Here is a 24,294-nt window from a genome sequence, read left to right as displayed (position 1 = left end):
TCATAAATAAAATCCATTTTTCCCCCTGGATATTCTTATGTTTATAATCATTAGTCCCTTTCTAACGGGATGATTTATAGTCATATCACATGTTGAGTACTGCAGTTCTTAAAAAGATCCTTAACAATAGTTTATATGGGATATAAACCTACATCAAACTCTGAACCTTCTTGTGAGGCCAAAGAATTGTCCTGGGGCCAAAGTCTTAACAATTATAAAGAATCATCTGGCTGATTAGTTTCTGAGAAGAAGATTTTTTAAGATTTACTCTATATATCCCTATGTTAAACCTGGACCCCCATTTTGGCCCCATCCTACCCCTTGGGTTTATGATTTTCACAACTTTGAATTTACACTACCTGAGGATGCTTCCATACAAGTTTCAGCTTTGCTGGCTCTTTAGTTTCTGAGAAGAAGATTTTTAAAGATTTACTCTGTATATTCCTATGTAAAACTTCGACCCCCCATTGTTGCCCCACCTTACCCTACCTCCGGGGGTCATGATTTTCACAACTTTGAATTTACACTACCTGAGGATGCTTTCACACAAGTTTCAGCTTTCCTGGCTGATTTGTTTCTGAGAAGAAAATTTTTAAATATATACTCAATATATTCCTATGTTAAACTTCACCCCCCCCACCCCATTGTGGCGCCACCCTACCTCCGGGGGTCATGATTTTCACAACTTTGAATCTACACTACCTGAAGATGCCTCCACACAAGTTTCAGCTTTCCTGGCTGATTAGTTTCTGAGAAGAAGATTTTAAAAGATTTACTCTATATATTCCTATGTTAAACTTCGACCCCCCATTGTGGCCCCACCCTACCGTTGGGGGTCATGATTTTCACAACTTTGAATCCACACTACCTGAGGACGCTTTCACACAAGTTTCAGCTTTCCTTGTCTGATGGTTCGTGAGAAAAAGATTTTTGAAATTTCTTGAAAATTTTCATAAATTCCTAATTATCTCTCTTTGCAAAAGGGCGTGTTCATTAATTTTCCCAACTGTGAATCCCCTTAGGCTAAGGATGCTTTGTGCCAAGTTTGGTTGGAGCTTTTAGCTCAGGTGAGCTAAAATACTAAATTCCACCGTCTGGCCTTTAGTGGTACCATCTCAAAATAATAAAATGCGTCAAAGTTTGTTATACATTTGGAGTATTAATAATGTAGATAGGTACAATGAAATCATTGAAAAATTAAGAAAAATAACCCCGAGGAAATCATTGCCCTGTGAATAAAATTTCAAACGTGCTTCTTAAAGCTTCATTTTATCTTGACGTCATAAAGGCACAACGGCAGCTCTCACCTACCGTCCAGTATAAAAATCCTTTAAAAAAAGAAATTGTTCCTATATATTTTGTTTATTGTGTTAAATCTAATATTTGGTTTCGAATAAAAATCATCAAAAGTTTACTAGAATGCACAAAATTATGCGCAATGAAAAAGTCGGCCTATTTATATATGCCAAGCCTGTGTTGCAATGCAATCCCCCTACGGGATCAAATAACAAGCCCCTTTTTTCTGCTTCTGCTATAAAACTGACCACCACAGTGGAAATATGTTTATTTATATATCCTTTGGTAGTCATGTGACAATTGAGGCGGAAAAACATGGTTGCTAGGCTACCATACAGATTTCTAGTGCCTCTCAGATTGTTATGCATGATCTTTACGTTCTAATTATAGGGTGGTATTGCGGTATAGGGTAGTATAGGTCACTCATCTTGCTTTAAATTCAAAGTTTCAAATGTGACTATTGGCCTGCTTTACCTTCAATACCATTCAGAGAACATTACCATGAGAGAATTCCTATAGGCGGTCGTAGTGAAGATTACTGTACACATTTTTGAATTTATTGGTCGTGTATTCATCTAGAAATCATTTTTGTATCTAAATAAGATAAAATCATAAAATAAAAATTCAGTTGTTTAATTGACAGAAATAATTCACAAAATATTACAACTCGGTAGCCTTGTTTAAATTCTCAACCTTTTAACATGTACCAATAAGATATTCATGATGGGTATCATTTATTCGGAATGTTTGTGTATAACAATTAGACCGAGGTGTGCCGATTAGACAGGTAAACGTCAAATCTACTTTCGGTTTGAACCAGGGTAAGATACACCATTAATCCTTCCATTTTTTTAAATTAATAGTTTCCAGATTAATGGAAAATGATTTATCAATCAACAAATAGGGTTCTATATATTAAACAATTGATCTTTTAGATGGCTAAAATGTCGGCAAGGGAGAAGGGTAGCATTTCTAATATGATAGCTGCTATTGATTTTGGTACCACCTACTCAGGGTATGCCTTTGGTTTTAAAAATGAATTGGACGAAGATCCGACACAAGTGTTCTGTTTCCAGTGGCATGGTAATGGGGGCATCATGTCTCTCAAACTCCCCACCACCGTTCTACTGAATGAGGAGAAAGAGCTGGTCGCCTTTGGATACGAGGCAGAAGAGATGTATTCAGGAGATGAACAATTAGATTATTTCTACTTCCATAGATTCAAAATGATGCTTTACGATCAAATTCGAAAAGAGGTAAATTAATACTAAAGGTAAAGTTTCTTTAATGAATTGATCGAATCGCTTTTCAATAGCCCGCATCTATTCATTTTGCACTTTGCATGAGACAACGATTGGGGTCACAGGAAAACCTTGCTTGAAATGGCTTGGTTTTGAAGGTTGAATGCTTTCTCTCGATGAATAACAACAAATACCACATAACTTATCTTCACAGGAATACCAGTAGCACTTAGGAAACTCAAGAAAAATTAATTCAATAAAAAATTGCTCGAAGAAAAATTATTAAAGGATTCTCGAAATGAATACCTTTAAAAGAATAAAAAGTAAAACGGCGGATTTTAGTTTGGGTTTGAACCTCTAAAACAAGAGATGAATAAATCCGCTAATCATTTTGGTCAAGCTTCGACGTGATTCAAGTTTGATCACTGGAACGAAATCAACCAAACACGATTTAATGCTTAACTTTCAGCACGCAATGTACGCAAATCGATATGTCGATATCAACATTCTCTCAAATTTTAACTTTAAATCACATCGAAATGATTTTTATGTTTTATTGTATTGTTAATTGAATTCAATCACCTCTTTTTATATAAAGAAAATATCAATGAAAATTTATTTAGAGACTTACGATGGACGCAAAGGTGAAAGACATCCGAGGCAGAGAGATGCCGGCTTTGGAGATATTCACTCATGCTGTAAAGTTCATGAAAAATCACTTATTCAATAATCTGGAAGGGCGTGGTATCAAAGTTGATGACTTCAAAATCATCTGGGTGTTAACTGTTCCCGCTATATGGGATGATCCAGCCAAACAGTTCATGAGAAAAGCCGCCGAAAAGGTACTCATTTTGTAGGAAAGTCATACATGATTGTGAGTGATACGGTTACTTGGTTTCTATGCTTGAAGAAAATCGACAATGTAATAAACTGTCAAAACTTCCTTGATCATTCCTCAAGCAGGCCAAGAAACGCAGAGAAAATTAACTTTGGTGTGTCTCATTGAAGGCAGGTATTCCCAGGAAGGATCTGCGGATTGCATTGGAACCAGAGGCAGCTTCCATTTGGTGCAAGACAATTCCAGTAGAGAAACTGAACCAAGGGGCTATTGTATCATTTCAAGAAGGCACGAAATATCTTGTGCTGGACGCAGGGGGTATGTAGTGGCTTTAAGACAAAATATCTTGTTATTTTAAGATCAATTGTGCATGCCAAAACTATTTTGAATATTGTTTATAAAGGTTAACATTTTTTACACTATTAGTTAGTTTTGTATTCATACAAACATTTTGTTAAAAAAGTATTATCCATACGATATTGTTTGCACTTACCGACAATTGTTTTTTTGGTATTTGTTAGCTTCATACTCTTCAGTACGTTTGACTTTTTATGTACTAGTATTTCGCTTCTTGTGCTCGGCCGTCGGTTCCGATCGTCATCAGATGGTATCCAGCCATCACCGGTTGCTTCATTTCCAAACTACGACATCATTCAGTCGGTGGGTCAGCAGCAATCCACTAACCGATAAGTCCCGACTTATAGAATAGATATTCTCGACGGTACCAGATCCAGCAGGATGGTCTCTCTGCTGCCTCTCCAGTCTTTTTATTGCTGTTCTGTACTCTCTTCCTAACAGCCCTAATCTTGCAAGCATCTTAACACTAATGGCGCTGGGAACCCGTTGCATCCGACCTCTACGTCTCGGAAATTCTTCATACAATCCTGACTTAATAAGTTTGCATTAATTCTAATATGTCCATAAGAGTTCTTTTAAATGACTTTGGCTGTAACTATTATGTGCGTCTTTAATAGCACTTAACAGTACTTAATAGCTCGATAAATTTCATGTCTTTTAGACAATACAAGTGCATCTTGAACTTTTTAAAGAATACTTTTAAAACATGAGGGTCATTTGTATATTTTGCATGCCCAATGCTTTCTCCCTTTCTAATAGAGAAAACTGCTGGGTTTGATGTAATACTTAAAAGTTTCTCGTGAGTAGGAAATCTTTTACCTCTATAAACCAACGTATCCAAAAGGCACCAAGTTTGAGCAATTTCGAAAATAAATTTGAGATGTTTTTAACAGTTGTTACCTATGTTAAAGAATTCCATTGCCCCACTCTCAGTGCCGTTAAATGCAACAAAACAAAAGCGACCATGAAAGAAAATTGTTTCCATGTTTAAATTTCTACACAATCAGTTGTTGGATCTCATACTTTCTAATGTCCAATTCCGCAGCCGATAATTTGTTTGTAGTGCTTCTGTCATATTCAAAGTACATATAGTTATCTAATATGCATTTCAGTAAGAAAAATAGATCTTGAACATCTGGATGCGTAATGTCTAATTCGCTTTGGCTATCATTATTGTATGCGTCTTTAACCACACCTTATAGCTCATCAAATTCCATGTTTGTATGCTACTTGTAACGTCATATATAATTATAATTAATAAAGTATTAGTAGGGAATTTCAACCTGATTTGGAATGATATTTTGAACTGTTCCTTCGCAGTTCTGCCCGTGATAATATTACTTCTGAGTAAGTGTTAATTAATTAATTACACTTTGGAACTGTTGTCCAAGCTCTCTCCTCTTGCTTTTTGTTGATTGTCCTCTGCCCGTTGGATTGCAATCGATGTAAAATGTGGTGGAGATTCAAGACATCTCCCAACTCCTCAGATTTTCCATTACATTGACTGTAGGAAAGTTTATTCTTCATATGCGAGGAATAGACATATTAGTCTCAATCAAATGATAGTAGATACATTCATTATACTTTCCAGGTAATCCAATGTCATCAACAATTTTGTTGTCATGTTTGTAACCTTATATTTGTCTTCGATACTTTGTTTGTAAGGACTTTGGTAAACCACATTCTCAAGCATTCAATTTGATTTCCTATTAATGTCAGGGTATGTTCTTTTTGGATTTGCAAACGAATAAGACGCCAGTTTCTCAATACGAGACTGTCTGAACGTCTTTGACTTGAATAACTGTCTAGAAAACGCTTGTAGGACCTAGCTTGCCTGGATCATTGTTGCAACTGTAAGATCATCCGCAAAGTCTTTGATTAGTGGCTGATAAATCGACGATTAAATCCTTGGCTCTTTGTTTCAATTTCCACTGTTTTGTTTATTATTCGACAATTTTACCTGAGTCTAATTATTTGTTGACATTTAGTCTTCTAGGATAATTAAACTAGTTGTGCTGTTATCGAAATCATATTCTTAACAAACCTCATTTAAATTGATCACCCTTAATACTTATATTTATAGGTGGAACGGTTGATATCACTATACACGAGGTTATAAAAGAAGGAAAGTTAAAGGAGTTAGCGAGAGCCAGCGGTGGAGACTGGGGAGGGATAAGTGTAGACGCCGCATTTGAGGAGGCACTGGTGGAGATAGTAGGGAAGGATTTGATGGACACGTTCCGCAAACAACACACCGTGGACTATTTAGAACTATTTAGAAACTTTGAATTGAAAAAAAGGTCGAAAAGGGAGAGTGACGATGTTATTGTATATGTACCTGTCAGTTTCGTTGATATTTGCGAAGATTTAGACAAACTTATTGCGAGATCTAAATTTCAAGAAAGCATGGAGCTGGAGCTGGACAAATTAAGAATAAAAGCATCAACATTTGACAGCTTTTTCACACCAACTTGCCGGAAAGTGGTAAAACATGTACAGAACCTTCTCCAGTCGTCTAAAGCAGAGGGCGTTGAATTCATTCTCATGGTCGGGGGTTTCTCAGAGTCGCCTGTCTTGCAAGATGCAATCAAAGATGCTTTTAGTCCAAAATATCGCGTTGTTATCCCACAGGAGGCTGGATTGACTGTTCTTCGAGGAGCAGTCCTCTTTGGAAATGATCCCGAAGTAATTGATTGTCGAATTGCTCAAAGAACGTACGGGATAGCAACCACATCATTGTTTGATTCCAAAATTCACAAAGCATCGAAAAAGATCTCAGTAAATGGAGAAGACAGATGTGATGATTTGTTCAGCAGGCACGTGAGGAAGGACGACGAACTCTATCTGAATGTAGCCCAGGCTGAGAAGACATACACACCAATAAAAGCCGACCAGACGAGTATGAGGATCTCCCTGTATAAATCGAACAAAGACGACACAATGTACGTAGATGACTCAGGGTGCGAGTATCTGGGAGGATTTGATGTTCCAATGATGGACACCACCGGAGGTTTAAACCGAGAAGTTAAAGTGAGGCTGTTGTTCGGGGATACAGAGATTGAAGTCAAATGTCTGGTTGTTAAAACGAAAACCGAGGTATCCGACCACTTCCGTTTCCTAGAATCTGAGCCTTGAGGCAGCAAACAGTTTCGTAAAAAGTACCTGGTCAATGATTTTGTAAATTTTAAAACAGTTGTGTTAATATCTTGTAAGTATAACTTGAACTCATGATTGTTTTTAATTATTATTAGTTAAAAGGATGCACCATGTAAGTCCCTAATGTTAGTTCATAGGAAGAAAGTAAGACGCGAAGCTTTTTGCTATAACTATGACGTTGACTGTACATAGTGATATTGCAAGTTACAGACGGGAAATCAAATAACACAAGAAGTAGGTGGATAGTAGACTATAGACCGGCAATGTTCTTACATGAAGAGCTGTAACATGCACTTGGTACGGACTGTCCACTCTTCGCAAGGAGTTGCATGGTTTTTTATAATGCTGAAAAATTGTGAAAAACAGGCGAAATAGGAAAGGGTCGAATTCTCAGGAACACATCTATTCCAGTTTTTTTTTACATATTGTCTAGAGATTTTTTCAGAAATAAGTGATTGGCTCTACTTGGTGTGAATCAGAGATATTTTGCCAGTTTTATGAGACACCCTGAAACAGGTTAGCATATTAACTTCCCGTGTTTTTCTTCTTATATTGCTTTTCCATGCTTATCTTTTGCAGTAAACAATTTCTTCCATAAAAAGTCATACTCATTTTTAGCTCACTGAGACGAAGTCGGGGGAGCTTATGCTATACCGTCGGCGTCAGGACTTAGTTGAAGTTTGTGGTGCAGGTCCTGTATCTAAGTTATTACTTGTCCTGTCTACTCCAAACTTGCATAGATGATGCGTCTATATCTACACATGGACCTGAAAGACTAAGGTGCAGAATCTGGGGCATAATTTTCAAATGTTTGAGGAGGTTAAGGTTTCTGAATGAGGTTAAAGTTTTTGGAGCAGGTGCCCTTTGATAGGATTTCTAAGTTACTACTGGTCCTAACTTTACCAAACTTGCATGGGTGCTGCGCCTTATGATACTTATGCATATGACATGCTTGAATTGTGAATTCGAGTCGCAGGTTTCAAATGCTGGATGAGGGTAAGGTTTTTGTAGCTGGTTAAAGTTTTTGGGGCAGGTGTCTTTTGATGACTATATATATCTTTATTAGTGCTGGTGCCAACTTCACCAAACTAGCACAGATGGTGCGTCTTGTGATACTTGTGCACTTGACAGACATGAATGCTGAATTTAAGTCATAGGTTTCTGGTGCTGAATGAGGTAAGGTGTTTTGAGCTGGTTGAAATTTTTGGAGCAGGTTCCCTCATATCATTTATCTTAGTTATTACAGGTCCAAACTTCAGCAAACTTGCATGAATTGTTCGTCATATGATACTTTTGAACTTGTCTGGCTTGAATGCTGAATCTGAGTCATATATGTCGGATGCTGGATGAGGTTTATGTTTGTGGAACTGGTTTAGAGCAGGTTTCCTTTGATAGACAAAACTTAGTTATTGTTGGTTCAACCTCTATCATATTTGAATAGATGATGCATCTTGAGATTCTGTTGCACTCTAGGGGCGTTTATATTGAATCTGAGCCATAGGTTTCAGATGCTGGAAGAGGATCAATTTTTTTTTGGAACAAGTGACATGTTTAAGGTATAGGTAAAGAAACTATTTCAAAGTTGCTTGCTTGATTTAACTATATAAATAAATCGCAAATGTAGCTTGAGATACAGAGAGTGATCTTGATTATCTAAATATTTTAGGTTTAAGATTTTGGAACAACTCAAATTGTGTAAGTCTCTTGATGCTGGTAAAATAATGAAGTAAATTCTGCTAATTTCGACAGACATAAAACAGTTAATATTTAATTTACTGTGGATGTGTGAATAGAAATAGTTTGAGATACAGAGCTTGATCTTGATTATATTGATGCTGGTATAAGTTTTTAAAGTAGTTTGACTGTTGGAAAAAGCTGTCCTTACTCATTTTCATGAATTATTTAACTTTGGATTAAACCTGTGGCTAGTTTAGATACAGAGCCACTGGAACGACGAAAAGTGACCCCCGTAGAATATTTACCCGGGGGTCAAATTTCTACGGAGAAAACTAACCAAGGGTCAGTTTTCTATGAAAAGTAGGGTCATTTTGCTATAATAGAAAACCATTCCAGACCTGTTGATCTACGACCCCCACACGTTGAAAACTGACCCCCATAGAATTTTGACCTCACTTATAAACTACATAGAAATTAATGGCGATATGCTTTGCATTCATGTTTGGTGAGTGTCCGGGAAGGGGGGGGGGGGGGGGGCAGCGAAAGCATATTAAAGATTAGAAAGAACTAAGTATATATGCGCCTCCCGTTCTACCCTCTTACATATATAACATCACTTTGATCAAAGCGATACATGTCTGTGTTTATCTTGAAGTACTTGTCAGCATGCCTACTGGAGCCCCTTCGCAAAGCCCTTTTCGGGTTATTATGCTCGCTTTGCTAAATAGGCCCCATTATTATAGTAGATGATTTCAAAGATACACCTAATCTTAATGACTACGTATTGCATATTTTAAGAAGAAAAAACCCAGAAACAGATGTGAAATTTCGACAAATAAAGCGGATTTTTTAGTATCTGTTCTATTTAGCTAAACTTAATGTCTGACAACCAAACAAAACACCGATTTTTTAGTATCTGTTCTATTTAGCTAAACTTAATGTCTGACAACCAAACAAAACACCGTCACACCAACACATTTATGTTACAGGTACACATTAGACAACAACTTGAGTGAAAATTCGGAATTTTGGTTTGATCACGATTGCGCTAATGTAATCTGAGCGTGATTTGTCGAGGCTGAAAGTTTTTGTCAGAAGAGACGTCCGTCAAAAATTTTCAGTCTCGAGGAATCTCTCTGAGATTAGCGCTAACGTTACACTAAATGTCTGATAACTTTAACTACATACTCTGCATCGCCGCCATTATATGCTCAATAAGTTGTGCAAGTACAGGCACGAAGCATTGTTTTTGAAAGGTAATAAGACAGACTTATCCGAAATCAGGACAAGTGTAAAGAAGAAGAAAAGGAATTTTTTTTTGCTAGGTTTCAAAGTCTGAATGCGGTGGGGGGGGGGGGGGGGGGTCTGTAATTTTTTTCTGCTTCCAAAGAGGGGGTGGGACTCCTAATAAATTCGGTTTTAGCTCACCAAGACGAAGTCAGGGGGATTCTACGTAGAAAAATGACCCTCCGTCAATATTCTACGGGGATCACTTTTCGTCGTTACACCGTTTCTCCATTATCAAGGATGCAAAAAGATCCTACCTCACTCAGACTTGCTTGATAGATATGTTTGTTGTTAAAAAATATAACATGATTATTATGATGAAGTACTGTATGAAGCGATACACTATTGTATTATATGATACAATATTGTAATATTATATCGATATATATGATACGATATGACTTTGTATTAATTTCTTTTTTGTTTATCATGATATGATATCGAATCTTATGATATTGTAATATATGATTTTGTATCATGTATGATACGATATTGTATAATAAAATATGATATTGCATTATATATTATTGTAATGTTATATTGTATCATGCTGTTTTAAATTATGTTGTATCATATAATCCACTGTCATTTTATATATCATTAATGATACAATATTATATGATACAATATAAGATACATAAACTATAATAAGATATACTAGCTCCTGAAATGTAATATCTTATGTTACAATATTGGAATGTATCATGAGATTTGATGCAGAATCATATCATACTATATTTTATCATATATTTTGTTCTGATATTGTATTATGTGATATCATAAACCTATGTATAACACGTTAAAATATCTTAACGTATTATATGATACAGTATCATTTCTTGATACAATCTATTTAAAATCGGATCTTTGATCCGCTTCTTCTAGATCGCTACATAATGAGTCATCCAATACTGTATGAAATTAACATATAATATGATTACTGTACAATTTTGTATCATATGTTATACGATATTTTGTCAAACCACATTACGGTATCAAATATCTAAGATCATTAACTATGATTTTCATATAATACCATAAAGGTGGTCTCATAAAGGTGATGCCTCATCTTGATAAACTTTGTATTCTGTGATAACATATGTTTTTCTTTGAGTGAGAGGGAGTGTCGTATATATCTTAAAGGGGCATGGTCACGATTTTGGTCAAATTCCTTTTTTTCTGTTTTACTATTTACAATGCTTCAGGAATGCTTTTCTAATGATCAAATGAAATATGAGTCAGTCATTGAGTAATAAGCAAGATACAGGGCTCACAGTTCTATGTCATGTAAACAAGGCTCGTGCCCTGTTTTTGTTTACATAGGTTCAATTTACCAGTAAAAATAATTTTCAAGCTGATTTGTCTATCTTCTACTTCATTCTAAGCATAAATAAACAGTTCCTAACGGTTAACACATTCATTTTAGGTCTAAAACTGGAAATTTCACTTCGACATTCAAAATGTAAACAAAAGCTTTGTTTACATAGCAAAGACTTGTAAGCTCTGTAACTCGCTTATAACTCAACGAATGACAATCAAATTGTGGTTGCCTATTAAAAATGTCTTACTAAGGCATTGTAGATATTATAGTCGAAAATCGTGACCATGCCCCTTTAAAAAGCGCATGTAACGATTCTATTCCTTTAACGTTCTTATATATTTTGATAAATTAGAATGTTTCACCTGCTGTATAAAAAAGAATTTCTTATATCTCAGTTTTCTGTAATCATGATGTTAATTCCATGACCATTTTTACTGACAGAATTTTTTTTCTTCATCTAATAGAACTTAGATCTCATCTTATTTTCCCTCATAACACTTATATTATAGATGCATAAGCGCAGTATTATTTGAGTATTAAAACAAAGTTACCCTTTGACACATACAAATGATGTTCAACATAAAGCATCATAGGATTTGTTATGGATTTAGATTTAATAAAATGAAGGTCTTATATTCAATATCAAAATGTATTTTTTGTTCGACTTAAACTTTGACAAGCTCGGTTTAATATCTTGACTTGCAATCTCGTCCTTTCCTGTTCAGACATGGTTTAAACCTAAAAAAGAAGACTCCTTCATTTCCAGACTTCACAATTACCCGTCTTTGCATCTAACATAATTAAGATTCTTATGCTTATAATCTAACTTGTCTCTGAATCTACAGAAGTTATGGAGTCTAACGTCTTCAGAAGTGCATTTTGTCTATTACAAAATTATGTATCTTAGACTTTGATATTGTTAGCATGATTATCTAACACCAAGTTTCATTGTTAGTTGGGGAATAATTTGATGGTAAGATCGTCTACAAACGAAATCATCGAAAATTAAGCCACGCTACTTTTAATAGTCTACAAATTAAAAAATGAAGAAAAAACAGAAAGAGACATGTTGGAAACTTTTTATTTTTTCCATAGATTAATGCAACATATACATATCTGATTTCACCTAGTTGAGTTTAGCCCCACTGAAATCTGAATACAATCCTCTTATGGTAGCAGCTGCAAGATGGTCTTCAACATAAACCACATCGCCTTTCTGAAGCAGAAGGATCGCGGTGTTGCTACATGTAAACCCCTGATGTTTACCACCATAGTTGTTACAACCTTGCCAACTTCTGATCTTCCCGTTGACATGGAGACCGGTATGTGACATTTTTCCCGGGTCGCTTTGTGTGTCATAAGAGAACATGTACAGTCCTTGCTCCGGTGTGGTGAACTTTCCCGTAGTGCCGCTATATGCATTGTGGGTGTTAATGACTATTTTATCATACACCCACACAACACCCTTTGCGATTGCTTTTGTTGACCCCATATATGCATGAAAACCCACGGGAACTAAACGTCAGAGAAAAAATGTTAGAGGAAAAGATTGCTTTGATCTATATATTACAAAACTACAGGTGAATCAAACTGTCACATTAATTTGAAGATCATTTTTTATTAACCTTCAATATAAGGTAGGAACATATATGTTCAAGCTATTTTCCATATCTCTTTCTCTCTCTCTCTCTCTCTCTCTCTCTCTCTCTCATTACAAGCTATTTTCCATCTCTCTCTCTCTCTCTCTCTCTCTCTCTCTCTCTCTCTCTCTCTCTCATTACAAGCTATTTTCCATGTCATATATCGTATAGATATAAAGTAGACCTCATAATATTTTAATCAATACTCTTACTATTTTTGTTGCCACAGGAACCATCCTCTACAATGGTTCTCACAGACTTTTGTATAGCGTGTATTTGGTCATCAAACAGCTTCAGGGTTGTGTTTTTGCAATTTCCAGTCACAAAATTCATGTGGAACACCAAAGAAATTACAAGTACTCGTTCGATATACGTCTGAAAAAAAACACTCACTCATTAGCTATGTTTCTTTGTATTAAAAAAAGGACAATAACAAACCGTGAACCATCTCAAAAATCCATTAAACGAATACAAATTCAAAGCAGAGCAACACGGACCTCCAAATTGATAGAGGTATGGGTGCCTTGTAGGAGTGAGCATCCTCTGCTGACCGGTCACACCGCTGTGTGCTCTTTGTCGTAATCGGGGTAAAAAAAAAATAGTGTGGTTTTTTTTAAATAAAAGGCGCACAGCTTACATTTGACTTCCCTTTTGTTCCTAAGATGGCTCGCTCGACACAATATGCAATATATTATTTGATTGATCTATCAGTTATCTTTGTTGAATAATGGTTTCACAAATAAAAGACGGATGTAATTATGAATAATAATTATGTTTGGGTTTTTTTCACCAAAAAAATGAAGAAAAAAAATGTTTATCAGAAACTAAGATTCTTAGAGCCTGAAATTTGGTATCAAACATTGCAAATTACAATTATATATTCAAAAATCACAAAGACGATCAGGTAATCTCTGGAGCTTTTAAGATAAAAAAAAATTATAAAAATAAAAATCGTTTTTGATTGATATAAAACATTCATGTGTCGAGCCACATTATCTTAATTGTTCAAACAAATTTGCTTGGCTTGAAGACGAAAAACTGCTTTCATAATTCATTGTATTTTTATGAAAAGACTAATCTTTGATATTTTTATGTGGTTAATTTTTTCGGGATGAGACATCTAAACACAAACAAAAATAATTGTGAAAGTGAGTATAGGATTTTACTATTTTCAATGTTTCAAAACTGACTCAAACAGAACAATAAGATTATATGGTATCGTTACTGATGACAAATCAAAACCAACGCATGTAATTCAACAATGCTTCAATAAATGCGTTGACTAAGATTTAGATCTTGAACATATTTGACGACTAAACAATTCGTTAATTGGAATCAGATGATTATTACAAACACAAGACACGGACCTAAAGAACCATCCTTATTGCAAACTATTTCGACAAAGTTATATTTAACTATCTAATATCTACACTTCTAAGTTTATATTAGGAACATAGTCAATCCTTTACTATCATTATTTACCTGGATTTTTCCAAACATGTCCAGCAGTTTTGAACAGAAAAGTTTACAAATGGTTAATTTTTTCAACTTCAGGGTTTTATACACAATGATGAAACTCGAACATTCAGACTTGTCATGCAATAAAACAATTATATCATATAACATTCGAGTGTTATATACCGTTAATCAATAAAAAAATTAGCGCTGTCAACTATTTTAGGGGCGTATTTCTTCTTTATTTACATATATTGCATAAAAATGAAAATAACACACTGCCATCCATTCCCAAAATCCATAGTCTAACAAGTATGTCAAATGTCAGTCATCATGTGTCTTAATGAAATATTGTTCTTGCCGACAAGGTCATTGTATCAACCATTGAACTTGGCTAAAGACCTGTTTGTTAGTAACTTGCCTCGTTTAAGAAATTGTACGTATGTAGAAATGCTCTTAGATTACGAATAAGCTGAGATACATGAATCCCATAAGCTGCCCCCCCCCCCCCCACTTTTTCTGGCAGCAAGAAATTTGGTATGAGAATAATGAAAATTGAAGTTATAGATATACTACGCCAGCCCCTATATGAAAATAACTCAGCCAATAGACGACTTTTTTCAGTTATTTTCTAAAGTAAAATTCCATATCGATAGGCGTCGAAGAAAACTGCTGCCATTGTAACCGTGACACAAGATAAACAAACGCAAGAGCAACCATTCCCCGGTAAGATAAAACTCTCTTGCTAGCAAAGTTTTTTTCCTTATTTAAAAGATGAATAAGAGTAAATGCAAAATATAAACTGATCGAATGATTTCTTCCCCAAAAGATGTCAAATCCGAAGAATGGAAGGATGATATTCGCGAGTGGCCACAAATGGAATATGGCGATATCTACAATTATTTGATTTTGAGGAGAGCTTTTGCCGGCAAAGAAACGAAAAATTACAAATTACAGGACAGTTACAATTATTTATTAAAGCGGTTCTGTCGGGAAAATTCTTCATTTTGTTATTCACAACAGGGTTAATCTCAAATCAGAAGTGCCCTTCACAGAAAGTAAATTCAGAGTTTCACAATGCATGCGTATTGTGTGATGTGATCGGCACAATTCTAAAAAGGAGAAGTCCATACATAACCGGGAACAGTAAGACGTATAGCCATGAAGCGCCGGTTCTTTGGAAAACTGAGCTTAGGCCTTATGGGTAAATCATATACACGAGCAGATGATGTGGACTAAGGGTGCAAAATGAAACCTTGAACCGGCTATTCTTGAAGAGATGGACTTTAAAAAACCTTAATATGGCCGTGAGGTCAACAACAATGCTGAAAAACCACAAAACACAATATCAATATTTCCAATGTTGGTATCCCATTAACCTTTCAAACATTTTGTAGATAACTCAGATTTATATTCTTTAGAAAATTCACTTTTAAGTAAATCCATGCAGGCAAATATGGACAAATCTCTTTTCGAACCTTCATTTGAGCACTATATTTAGCATACAGGTGAACTATTATGTGAAAAGTGTTGTGTGTTTTATAACAGTTATATAAAACTTAATGATGCCCAAATGAAATCGTTACTGATGGCAACAATTTCACAAAGTGAATCTGAGTTGTGGAATGACGGTAGAAAGATAAAAATAACTGGCAGAAGTGACCACAAGGTTCCGGTCCGTCACACTACAAAAGTGATATTTTCGTTAGAGAACATATGTATCCTTCCTTCACAGGAAACACATTTACTAGTCATAGACAAGAAGGTAAAATTCTTGCAAAACAACAATTGCGTTCATCTGGATGGCACATCGAAGATGCAGGGACCATAGTTTTCTTTGAAGAGCCCTGGCTAAGTGTTTCACCACATAAAATAATAACTAATGCTGAAGGTTCAAAATGGCTTTTGAAATTAGATGTCCAATACTTAAAAATAACAAGAAACTTGACAGCTTATTACAATTGGTAAATATGATGTAAAAGCCTTGCAAAATGGTACACTTTATGTTAAGCATAATAGTTCAAGATAATTTTACCTTCAAATGAATTACTTTGCATGTAACACACATGTAGCTGTGCAAACTTGTTATATGGACAACAAATACAAGTGCATTGATGTACAGTATGACCAAAAGTTCAGTGTAACAGCTGTTTCAATATTATGTTTATTAAGTTTATTTAACTTCAACACACTCTTACCAAGAGACGTTGATGACTTTCAATCTGGCAGATTTAGGATTAATAAAAATATGTTGAATTTTCCAACTTATGCTGGAAACATGTTCATGCAGATGGATGCAGTTTTTGATGTCAGAAATTATACAGTCAACTATGTTTTTAATCGGTGTTAATTATTTATTCCTGAACATGAAAAATATTAAAAATAAGTTAATTGTCACAAGCACAAATACATGTTTTTATAAAATATATGAATGATGTAGAAATTAATTTACATCATATCAATAAAGACTTCTAACACTAGTCTTAATTCAAGGTATGGCATTGGCTTTGCCTAAAATACCTTATTTACCATTTGTCAGACGTTCATTAGTATACTCAAGAAATTATGAACTGGACCTTAATTAGACTGGTATTTAAAAACTAAATGAATACAAATTTATTAATATTCAAACTTTTTATCATTTACTTCATTGAAATATTCAAATGTTGTTATGCATGTATCATTTAAATCAATGAAAATGATATTGTCCTTAGTTCAATGGTAGACTGATTAGTGTTGACAGTTTCAACTTCATCTTCATAAACCAGCTTCTGTTGTTTTAGTGTAGGTTCACGCCTTTGACAAAAGTATACATTGACATAATTGCCAACCATTTAAACAAAACAAAATGTCAAAACATATTTCTACATAAAAAAAAAAAGAATGATATATTGCTCCATTGTGACTGAAGTCTACTCCATTAACCCTTAACAGTACTTCTAGAAATCCCAAGTGTCCATTAGGCAAGAAATTTTTAGCCGGGCTCTGCTAAAAGAAGAGTCCTGGCTATAGGCAGGCAAATCGCCAATGTTACTATATGTACTACAACTTAAAATTAAACCAAATAATTTTTCACTAGGATACAATTAACACCGTTATGAAAATTGTATGCATTAACAAATTTTGTTCTAGAAAAACGCAGAAAATGTTTCAAAAATCGTGAACTTTTTTTTTGTGAAATTTATTTCCGTAGATTTATTATTAAGGTGAATGCCATGAATTTGAATATTGGTCTTTAGTTTCAAAGATGATAGTTTTGCTACGAATAAATACAACAAAGCTGAAATAGCTAAAAAAAAAAAAAACCCAGAACAATCCTGTTTTATTCATCAGTAAGTTTTTGAAATCCAATTATTATTTTTAATTCTAAAAAATTGAATTTGTATATAAACATTTTACCCAGGTAATAAAGTTATCCCTGAAATTAATTTTCTTAAGAACGGGAAATTAAAAAAATCACTGAACCGAATCAAACGCTTTTTCAACATCCCTAGATAAAAAAATTCATTATTTGTATGTTCCATACAATATTCATAAATATCTAAAACAACGCTAGCATTCATTTCAATAAATCATCCTTTAATGTATACAGCTAGCTTTTTGCTTATCAATTTATCAGTAACTTTTTTGTAATTGTCTTCAAATATAGAGGTTATGATTTTGTAATCAGTTTGTTAACGTTAAGTCTATGATTTTTAAAAAAATGTTTTATATCCTTTATAAGAGGTATGCGTTGTGAAAATGACATTTCTTGATTATAAAAACGGATAATAATACTTCATAAAGTAACAGCCAATGAGACTCCAAATATATTTATAGAACTTGCATGGTATTCCATCTAAACCAGAAAACTTGTTATTTTTCATGTCAAAAACCGCTTCTTTACATTCGTCTACTGATGGTAGTGTTTTCATTTTCATCTTATGTCGGGCAGTTGATATCATGTAAATACTAGTAGTTTGATATGTTTTTTTTTTCGATTGACTTTCGTTCATAAAGATTTGCATAAGAATTACTCATTTCGTTCAAGATTTTAGAATTTGAAGAAAACCTCCCATTATTATTATCTATTCAATGTCACTACACACCCGTTATTCTTAAGCTCCGTTCATGTGAAGTATGAGCCAAAATTGGCTTTGAGGAGAGTATATATGCTCTGAAGAAAGAATTTTTGCTTGATCCGATATGACCTTGGCCTTTACTTACAAACTCCATTCAAAGTCACTGCACACCCCTCGATTGATTTACTTTCATAAAGATTTGCCAAAAAATATACATTTTGTTCATGATTTCAGAATATGAAGAAAACTTCCCATTATTATCATCTTTTACATATTGTAATGTTTTTGACATGTGGTGATAACGAACAGTGCTCGTAATCAAAAGTCCAAAGGAATAATACAAACGTGAGAATAGCAAACACGGACCTCTAAAAAATTACAGGAAGGATCAGGTGCCATGCTGGAGTGATTATCCTCTGCTGACCGGTTGCTCGAAACGAGTCTTTTAACAATGTATTTAGCATTGGCGATATAGATATTGTTAACACACAAATTTTGCTTTGGGGAGATAAAAAACTAAGTAATACTGTGAATGAACACGTTTTCCTAAGTTCACATTTTTATAAAAATAAATCCAAAAGATTTCGATTATGTTTTTACATTTGCATTAAAATGTGCTAGCTGTAACTTTATTGTTAATCATTTCAAATCTTTATAATAATACACACATATATGACATTTTATTTACAAAAGAAAATTTTGTATGTAAACTCTTGTACAGGGAAAGAGCTAAATAAGTTGTAGAACTTGTGTTTGGTCCCATTGTAATCATATTACAATAAAATAAGTTCAAACCAAACCGGGTGCTTTTTGTCGTAATCGGGAAAACGAAATAAAAAGTAGACAACTATGTGATTAATATGGTCTAACAATAAGTATGAAAATCGTCAGTCAGCATACGACCCAGTGGAAGATTGTATTTACTGACAAGGTCGTTGTATCCACCATAGAACTTACGATAAGATGACTTCAATCGAGACTGTAGATAGTCCTGTTTTATTAACTTGTTTGTCAGTAGCTTGCCTCGTCTTACAAACTGTTCATGTGTGTATTGAATTAACTGAGAGACATACACTCCATATGCAGGTGATGAAGGTAAATTGCTGCATAAGTATCTGATATTTCTCTTAATTCCTTTGACTTCAATAGCTATATCGTTCATAAAAGTCGAGAACAGAGGTGGTGAAAGGTCATCACAATTTGCCCAGTTAAACCAGTTTGTATGATAACCATTGAAAGAAACACATGATTCTGTTTTAGTTTTAAGACATGCTATTGTTTTGTTCAAATATCTAATGCAGAATAAGTGTTAAACCTGTTGCATAAAAAGTAAGCTCCTATATTTCAGTTTTTCTGTTACTATGATGTGAATACCATGACTATTTGTTAACAGACACCATCTATATTTTATTCCTTGTGACAAGAAATTTCGACCTAACGAAAGTTGTATCCCTTCTCATTTTTATGTAGGTTTCTCTTATAGCAGTGATACTATAAATGTATACATGCAGTATTATTTCGGTATTTAATCAAAGTTACCCTTTGACTAAGTATTTCCTACTTGAAACATCTTATGATGAGTTATGAAATTAGATAAAACGTAGGCCTTAGCTTCTATATCAAAACGCAAATCCTCCGACTTAAACAGTAACATTCTGGGTTAAACTGCTTGACTTACAAGCTCGTTTAGCGGGGACATGGTTCTATTTACCGCTCTTTATATAAAAAAACTCATTTATATCTTTCATAAGTGCTCATCTTTGCATTCACCATCATTTTCGGAGTCTGAGGTCAGAATCTTCAGGTTGCTTGTAACAAAATTATGTAACGTATGTATCTATGATTTCTGTAAAATCATTTAAAATCGTAATGGCTAATTTCCGTGGATTTTCAATTTTAATATGTTTTGTTGGAATGTAATTTCGTGGATTTTCTTTTGTATATAATGATCAAACACTGGGATTTATTGTTCGTTGGGATATGTCAATTTAAGGGTAAGGGGTACACCCGATATAATCAAAATTTTAACCCCTTTTAATATTAATAATTCCACAACATGAAAACAGGTCAACAATAAAAATGAACAAGAACAAACACAGAAAAGTCACTTAAACACTGTTTATTATTTGCTCAGATCAATGCAACAGATACATATTAAATCAAACCTAGTGCAGTTTAGCCCCACCAAAATCTGAAAGAAATCCTCTAATGGTGGCGTCTAAATGAAAACTTGCAACATAAACGACATCATCTTCCTGAAGCAGAAGAATTGCAGTGTTGCTACTCGTCAGCCACTGATTTTTCCCGCCACCGTTGCTAGAATTTTGCCAACTTCTGATCTTGCCGTTGACATAAAGACCCGCGTGTGACCACTTTCCCGGGTCGCTAACCGTGGAATAAGAGAACATGTACAGTCCCTGTTCCGGTGTGGTGAACTTTCCTGTGGTGGCGCTGTAGGCTTTGTGGGTATTTGTGACCACTTTATCATACACCCACACAACACCCTTTTCGTATGTTTTTGTTGATCCCATATATGCATGAAAACCAACGGGAGCTATAAACGCAAGAGAAAAAAATATATAAAATGTCTTCAAATATATGTTCAACGCTTACAAAAGTGCAGGTATATTTAAATGGCACATTAGTTTTAAGATCAAAATGATTTTTGATCATGGTTTTAAAACATTAAGGCAAATCCAATAAATGGTGGGCACACACACATATATATATATATACACACTTATTTAATTGCCAATCCCATATTATAATGAATTAAAAAATAATTCTCTCAATAACCTTACAATTCTCTTGCTTGCAGAATTCATCCTCTGCAATGGTTCTCACAAACTTCTGTATAGCCTGTATTTGGTCATCAAACAGTTTGAGGGTAGTGTTTTTGCAATATCCACTCACGGGATTAATGTGGAACAACAAGGACATTGTAAGGATTCCATGGATATATATCTGGAAAAAAAAACCCATTACAATTCTATTTTTAATCATATTTTTTGTTGTAGTTTCTTAAATAGGTACAGTTGAAGGTGGCTCGAAACACCGATATTTTATCTAATGAATCTATCAAATATCTTTCTTTAAATATGATTTCACAATTCAAGTTTTTTTTTCTTTTTTCAGCCCCCCACCCAAAGAAAAACAGGAAATAAAATTTTCAGTGCAAACTAGGAATCTTAGAGCTGAACATTTGAAACAATACATGAAAAATTATAGTGTCCAGTGATACATTTCAAAAAAGGATATGTTTTGTAAAATTTCATATTTGCGTGGACCCTGAGGTCCTCTTTTAAAGAGGAAATTACTATTATATGTCGTTACTAGCGACAATTTAAAATTAATACATGCATCTCAAGAATATTTCAATAAATGATAAAATCCAGGTGTTGACTAAATTCAGTATGTCTTGAACATATCGTAGAACAAAACAAATATGAAATGGAAACAGGTGATTATTACAAACACAAAAAGTCCAGTCTTAACACACGTCCATATTACAAATTATTTCGACACAACTAAACTTAATGATATAATCTTTACACTTCTAAGTTAAATAAAAGACATCAGTTTTATACACATTGATGAAACTGTAACATTCAGACCTTGTCATGCAATAAAACAATTATATTATCATTCGAGTATTGTGTACCGTTAATCAATGAAAATTTACATGGTGCGTTGCTAACTATAGAAGATGATTATTTTTTTTTATTTATATATATTGCATATTGCTTGATATAACATAAGGTTTTTTCTTCACTTACGTGCTTGTTTTCGTTAACAAAATTAACATTTAAGAGGGGAATTAAACTCTTGGCTTAAAATCAAATAAATTAACAATAAACCCTAGATGCATGGGTTCAAAGTTTAACGAAGTATATATAGAAAATGTTTAAAAACTTTTTCTCGAGAACTACAATGCTTCAATTTGTTAGATTACTACATAAGCATCCTCAAATAGTGTAAATTCTAAATTATAAAAGCCGTGACCCTTGATCCAATACTGGGGCCCCAGAAGGGCTTCAAAATTTAGCATAGACATAGAGAGGAAATTGTTTAAAAATCGCCCTCTGGAAAACTACCATGCTTCAATTTGTGATATACTACTCAAGCATCCTTAAATAATGTAAATTCTAAACTTATAAAGCTGTGTTCACCGGACTAATACTGGGGCCCCAAGAGGGGTTCAAAGTTTAACAGAGAAATCTATATGGAAAATGTTTTAAAATCTTCTTCTCTAGAAATATGTTGATGCTACAGTTAGTGAAATGACTATGCAAGGATCCTCCAGTAGTGTAGATTCTAAATTGTTAAAGCCACCCATAAACCACGGACCAATTCTGGGGCCCCAGAAAGGGGTTCAAAGTTGAAATTAAAAGTAGCATATGCTACGAAATACAATATGTTACAAGGAACTGTTGTTGTTAAGGTGACCGATGTGACACATGGGCCTCTTGTTAGAAAATGAAAGTAGGTTTTTATTTCTTCTTAATTATTATTATCAGGAAAAATCAGTTATAGCTTACGGACATCATATTACTCATGTTGAAATACCACAGGTATAAGCAGTTATTCTGATGCAGGCGTTTCGAAGTTAAATGACGAAATGTCTTAATTTATAAGACAAGTAGAAATGTTTTAAAGTTTTTACTAGATTTAATGCTAGTCAATATACATGAAGTTCAGTGTGTACTTTTTTACTTGATAAAAAGCGACGATAAAATGAATTGATTTAAATAGATAAATTTCATACTTATGTATTTAACTGTCTCCCTTATTATGTAATAACATGTTCGTGCCATTGTGAAATACCGGTGAGTGTTTTTATTGTAGCATCAATAATTTGAATTACGTCTAATAACTCTCTGTTTCTGATTAGTTTCTGGTCATATGACAGCATAATAATGACAATACGATCCACCTATAGAACAACCAATTAGAGATTTTTGGGTGGTTTAAATACACACAGGGTGTTTCACTTTGTTGTCTGGATACTGTTTCTTCAACACATCCTGTACAATTTTAGAATATTTATGCTTGTAATACAGTTTTACAATTTCAGCTTCTTGTTGCAAGTTATAGTCCATTTTGAAAACATCTGAATTTATGACATCAATTAAGACGTCATCAGTGACTTCATAGTATGTTTATTTTCCCAGTATTTTGCAATATCATAATTTCAGGTGATTATGCTTATCTAAGGTATTTAAGAAATGAAGATAATAATTTTTCTATTGATCGACGTATCAAAGAAAAAATTGACCGGAAAACTTCATCAATGCGCGTAGCGCATTGATGAAAAAGTTTTCCGGTCAATTTTTTCTTTGATACGTCGATCAATAGAAAAATTATTATCTTCATTTCTTATCATTTAATAAAACATTTTCAAATAAAAAAATGTGATGTGTCATTGATCAAAAATGTAAATAATGTAAATGAAGCGGCGCGTATGAATACAAAACAACAACAGCAACAATATTCAAAATGGATGCGCCTCAGCTGATGCAGAGCTATTGAGCTGAATTAAAGGATTAAACACAAATAGTGAGTTAAAATCTGAATCAGGCTGAATTGAAAACGAAAGGAAAATACATGCGATAGCTTGTGATATTATTCACTGTGCAGAAAAACTCGTAATAAAACTAGTTTTCATGCGAGATCGCTGGAATATGCAACTGGACATAACCATCCAAGGAAAGGCGATCGTGGATGAAAATAGCTGATATGTCGACAGAGAATAGTATGTATAAGCGACTTTTGTAAACGTTGTGGTAACTAGATAGCCAGTGATGTACTAAAATGGTATATCAGCCGCTTGGAATGCGCAGAAGGAGTTGATGCATCACTCATAGCTTTTCTTTACGACGCTTATTCTGATGACCGATCATGTACGTGTGTAAATTTTAAAATTATCGTTACCAAATTTGAACAGCAGTGTTACCGTGAAAGTGTA

At 34.1% G+C, this 24,294-nt stretch overlaps 3 protein-coding genes across 3 annotated transcripts; 1 reads left to right on the top strand and 2 right to left on the bottom strand.

Moving 5' to 3' along the window:
• Window positions 1-1,988: 1,988 nt before the first annotated feature.
• On the top strand, window positions 1,989-9,904 carry LOC128157399 (heat shock 70 kDa protein 12A-like). The gene is made up of 5 exons (XM_052819917.1): window positions 1,989-2,117; window positions 2,232-2,552; window positions 3,161-3,379; window positions 3,546-3,693; window positions 5,816-9,904. Exons 2-5 carry the CDS (start codon window positions 2,232-2,234, stop codon window positions 6,865-6,867), a joined length of 1,740 nt encoding a protein of 579 aa, XP_052675877.1. The 5' UTR covers window positions 1,989-2,117; the 3' UTR covers window positions 6,868-9,904.
• Window positions 9,905-12,258: 2,354 nt separating this feature from the next.
• On the bottom strand, window positions 12,259-14,313 carry LOC128155747 (complement C1q-like protein 4). The gene is made up of 3 exons (XM_052817591.1): window positions 14,296-14,313; window positions 13,026-13,188; window positions 12,259-12,688 (listed from the first exon to the last, which is right to left on the bottom strand). Exons 1-3 carry the CDS (start codon window positions 14,311-14,313, stop codon window positions 12,300-12,302), a joined length of 570 nt encoding a protein of 189 aa, XP_052673551.1. The 3' UTR covers window positions 12,259-12,299.
• Window positions 14,314-20,494: 6,181 nt separating this feature from the next.
• LOC128191634 (complement C1q-like protein 4) lies at window positions 20,495-21,293 on the bottom strand. The gene is made up of 2 exons (XM_052863810.1): window positions 21,131-21,293; window positions 20,495-20,883 (listed from the first exon to the last, which is right to left on the bottom strand). Exons 1-2 carry the CDS (start codon window positions 21,267-21,269, stop codon window positions 20,495-20,497), a joined length of 528 nt encoding a protein of 175 aa, XP_052719770.1. The 5' UTR covers window positions 21,270-21,293.
• Between the last annotated feature and the right edge of the window lie 3,001 nt (window positions 21,294-24,294).

The sequence above is a fragment of the Crassostrea angulata genome, chromosome 7 (assembly GCF_025612915.1).
Source record: "Crassostrea angulata isolate pt1a10 chromosome 7, ASM2561291v2, whole genome shotgun sequence".
Lineage (NCBI taxonomy): Eukaryota > Metazoa > Mollusca > Bivalvia > Ostreida > Ostreidae > Magallana > Magallana angulata.
This window is presented reverse-complemented; position numbering and strand designations above follow the sequence as displayed.

Excerpts from the sequence above, each read along its gene's own strand:
- LOC128157399 (XM_052819917.1), top strand. The coding sequence starts at position 2,232 with ATGGCTAAAATGTCGGCAAGGGAGAAGGGTAGCATTTCTAATATGATA. Across the intron at positions 2,553-3,160 it reads ACGATCAAATTCGAAAAGAG|AGACTTACGATGGACGCAAA; the intron begins GTAAATTAATAC and ends AAATTTATTTAG. Across the intron at positions 3,380-3,545 it reads TGAGAAAAGCCGCCGAAAAG|GCAGGTATTCCCAGGAAGGA; the intron begins GTACTCATTTTG and ends GTCTCATTGAAG.
- LOC128155747 (XM_052817591.1), bottom strand. Across the intron at positions 12,689-13,025 it reads TTCCTGTGGCAACAAAAATA|TTCCCGTGGGTTTTCATGCA; the intron begins GTAAGAGTATTG and ends TCTGACGTTTAG.
- LOC128191634 (XM_052863810.1), bottom strand. The coding sequence starts at position 21,269 with ATGTCCTTGTTGTTCCACATTAATCCCGTGAGTGGATATTGCAAAAAC. Across the intron at positions 20,884-21,130 it reads ATTCTGCAAGCAAGAGAATT|CTCCCGTTGGTTTTCATGCA; the intron begins GTAAGGTTATTG and ends TTGCGTTTATAG.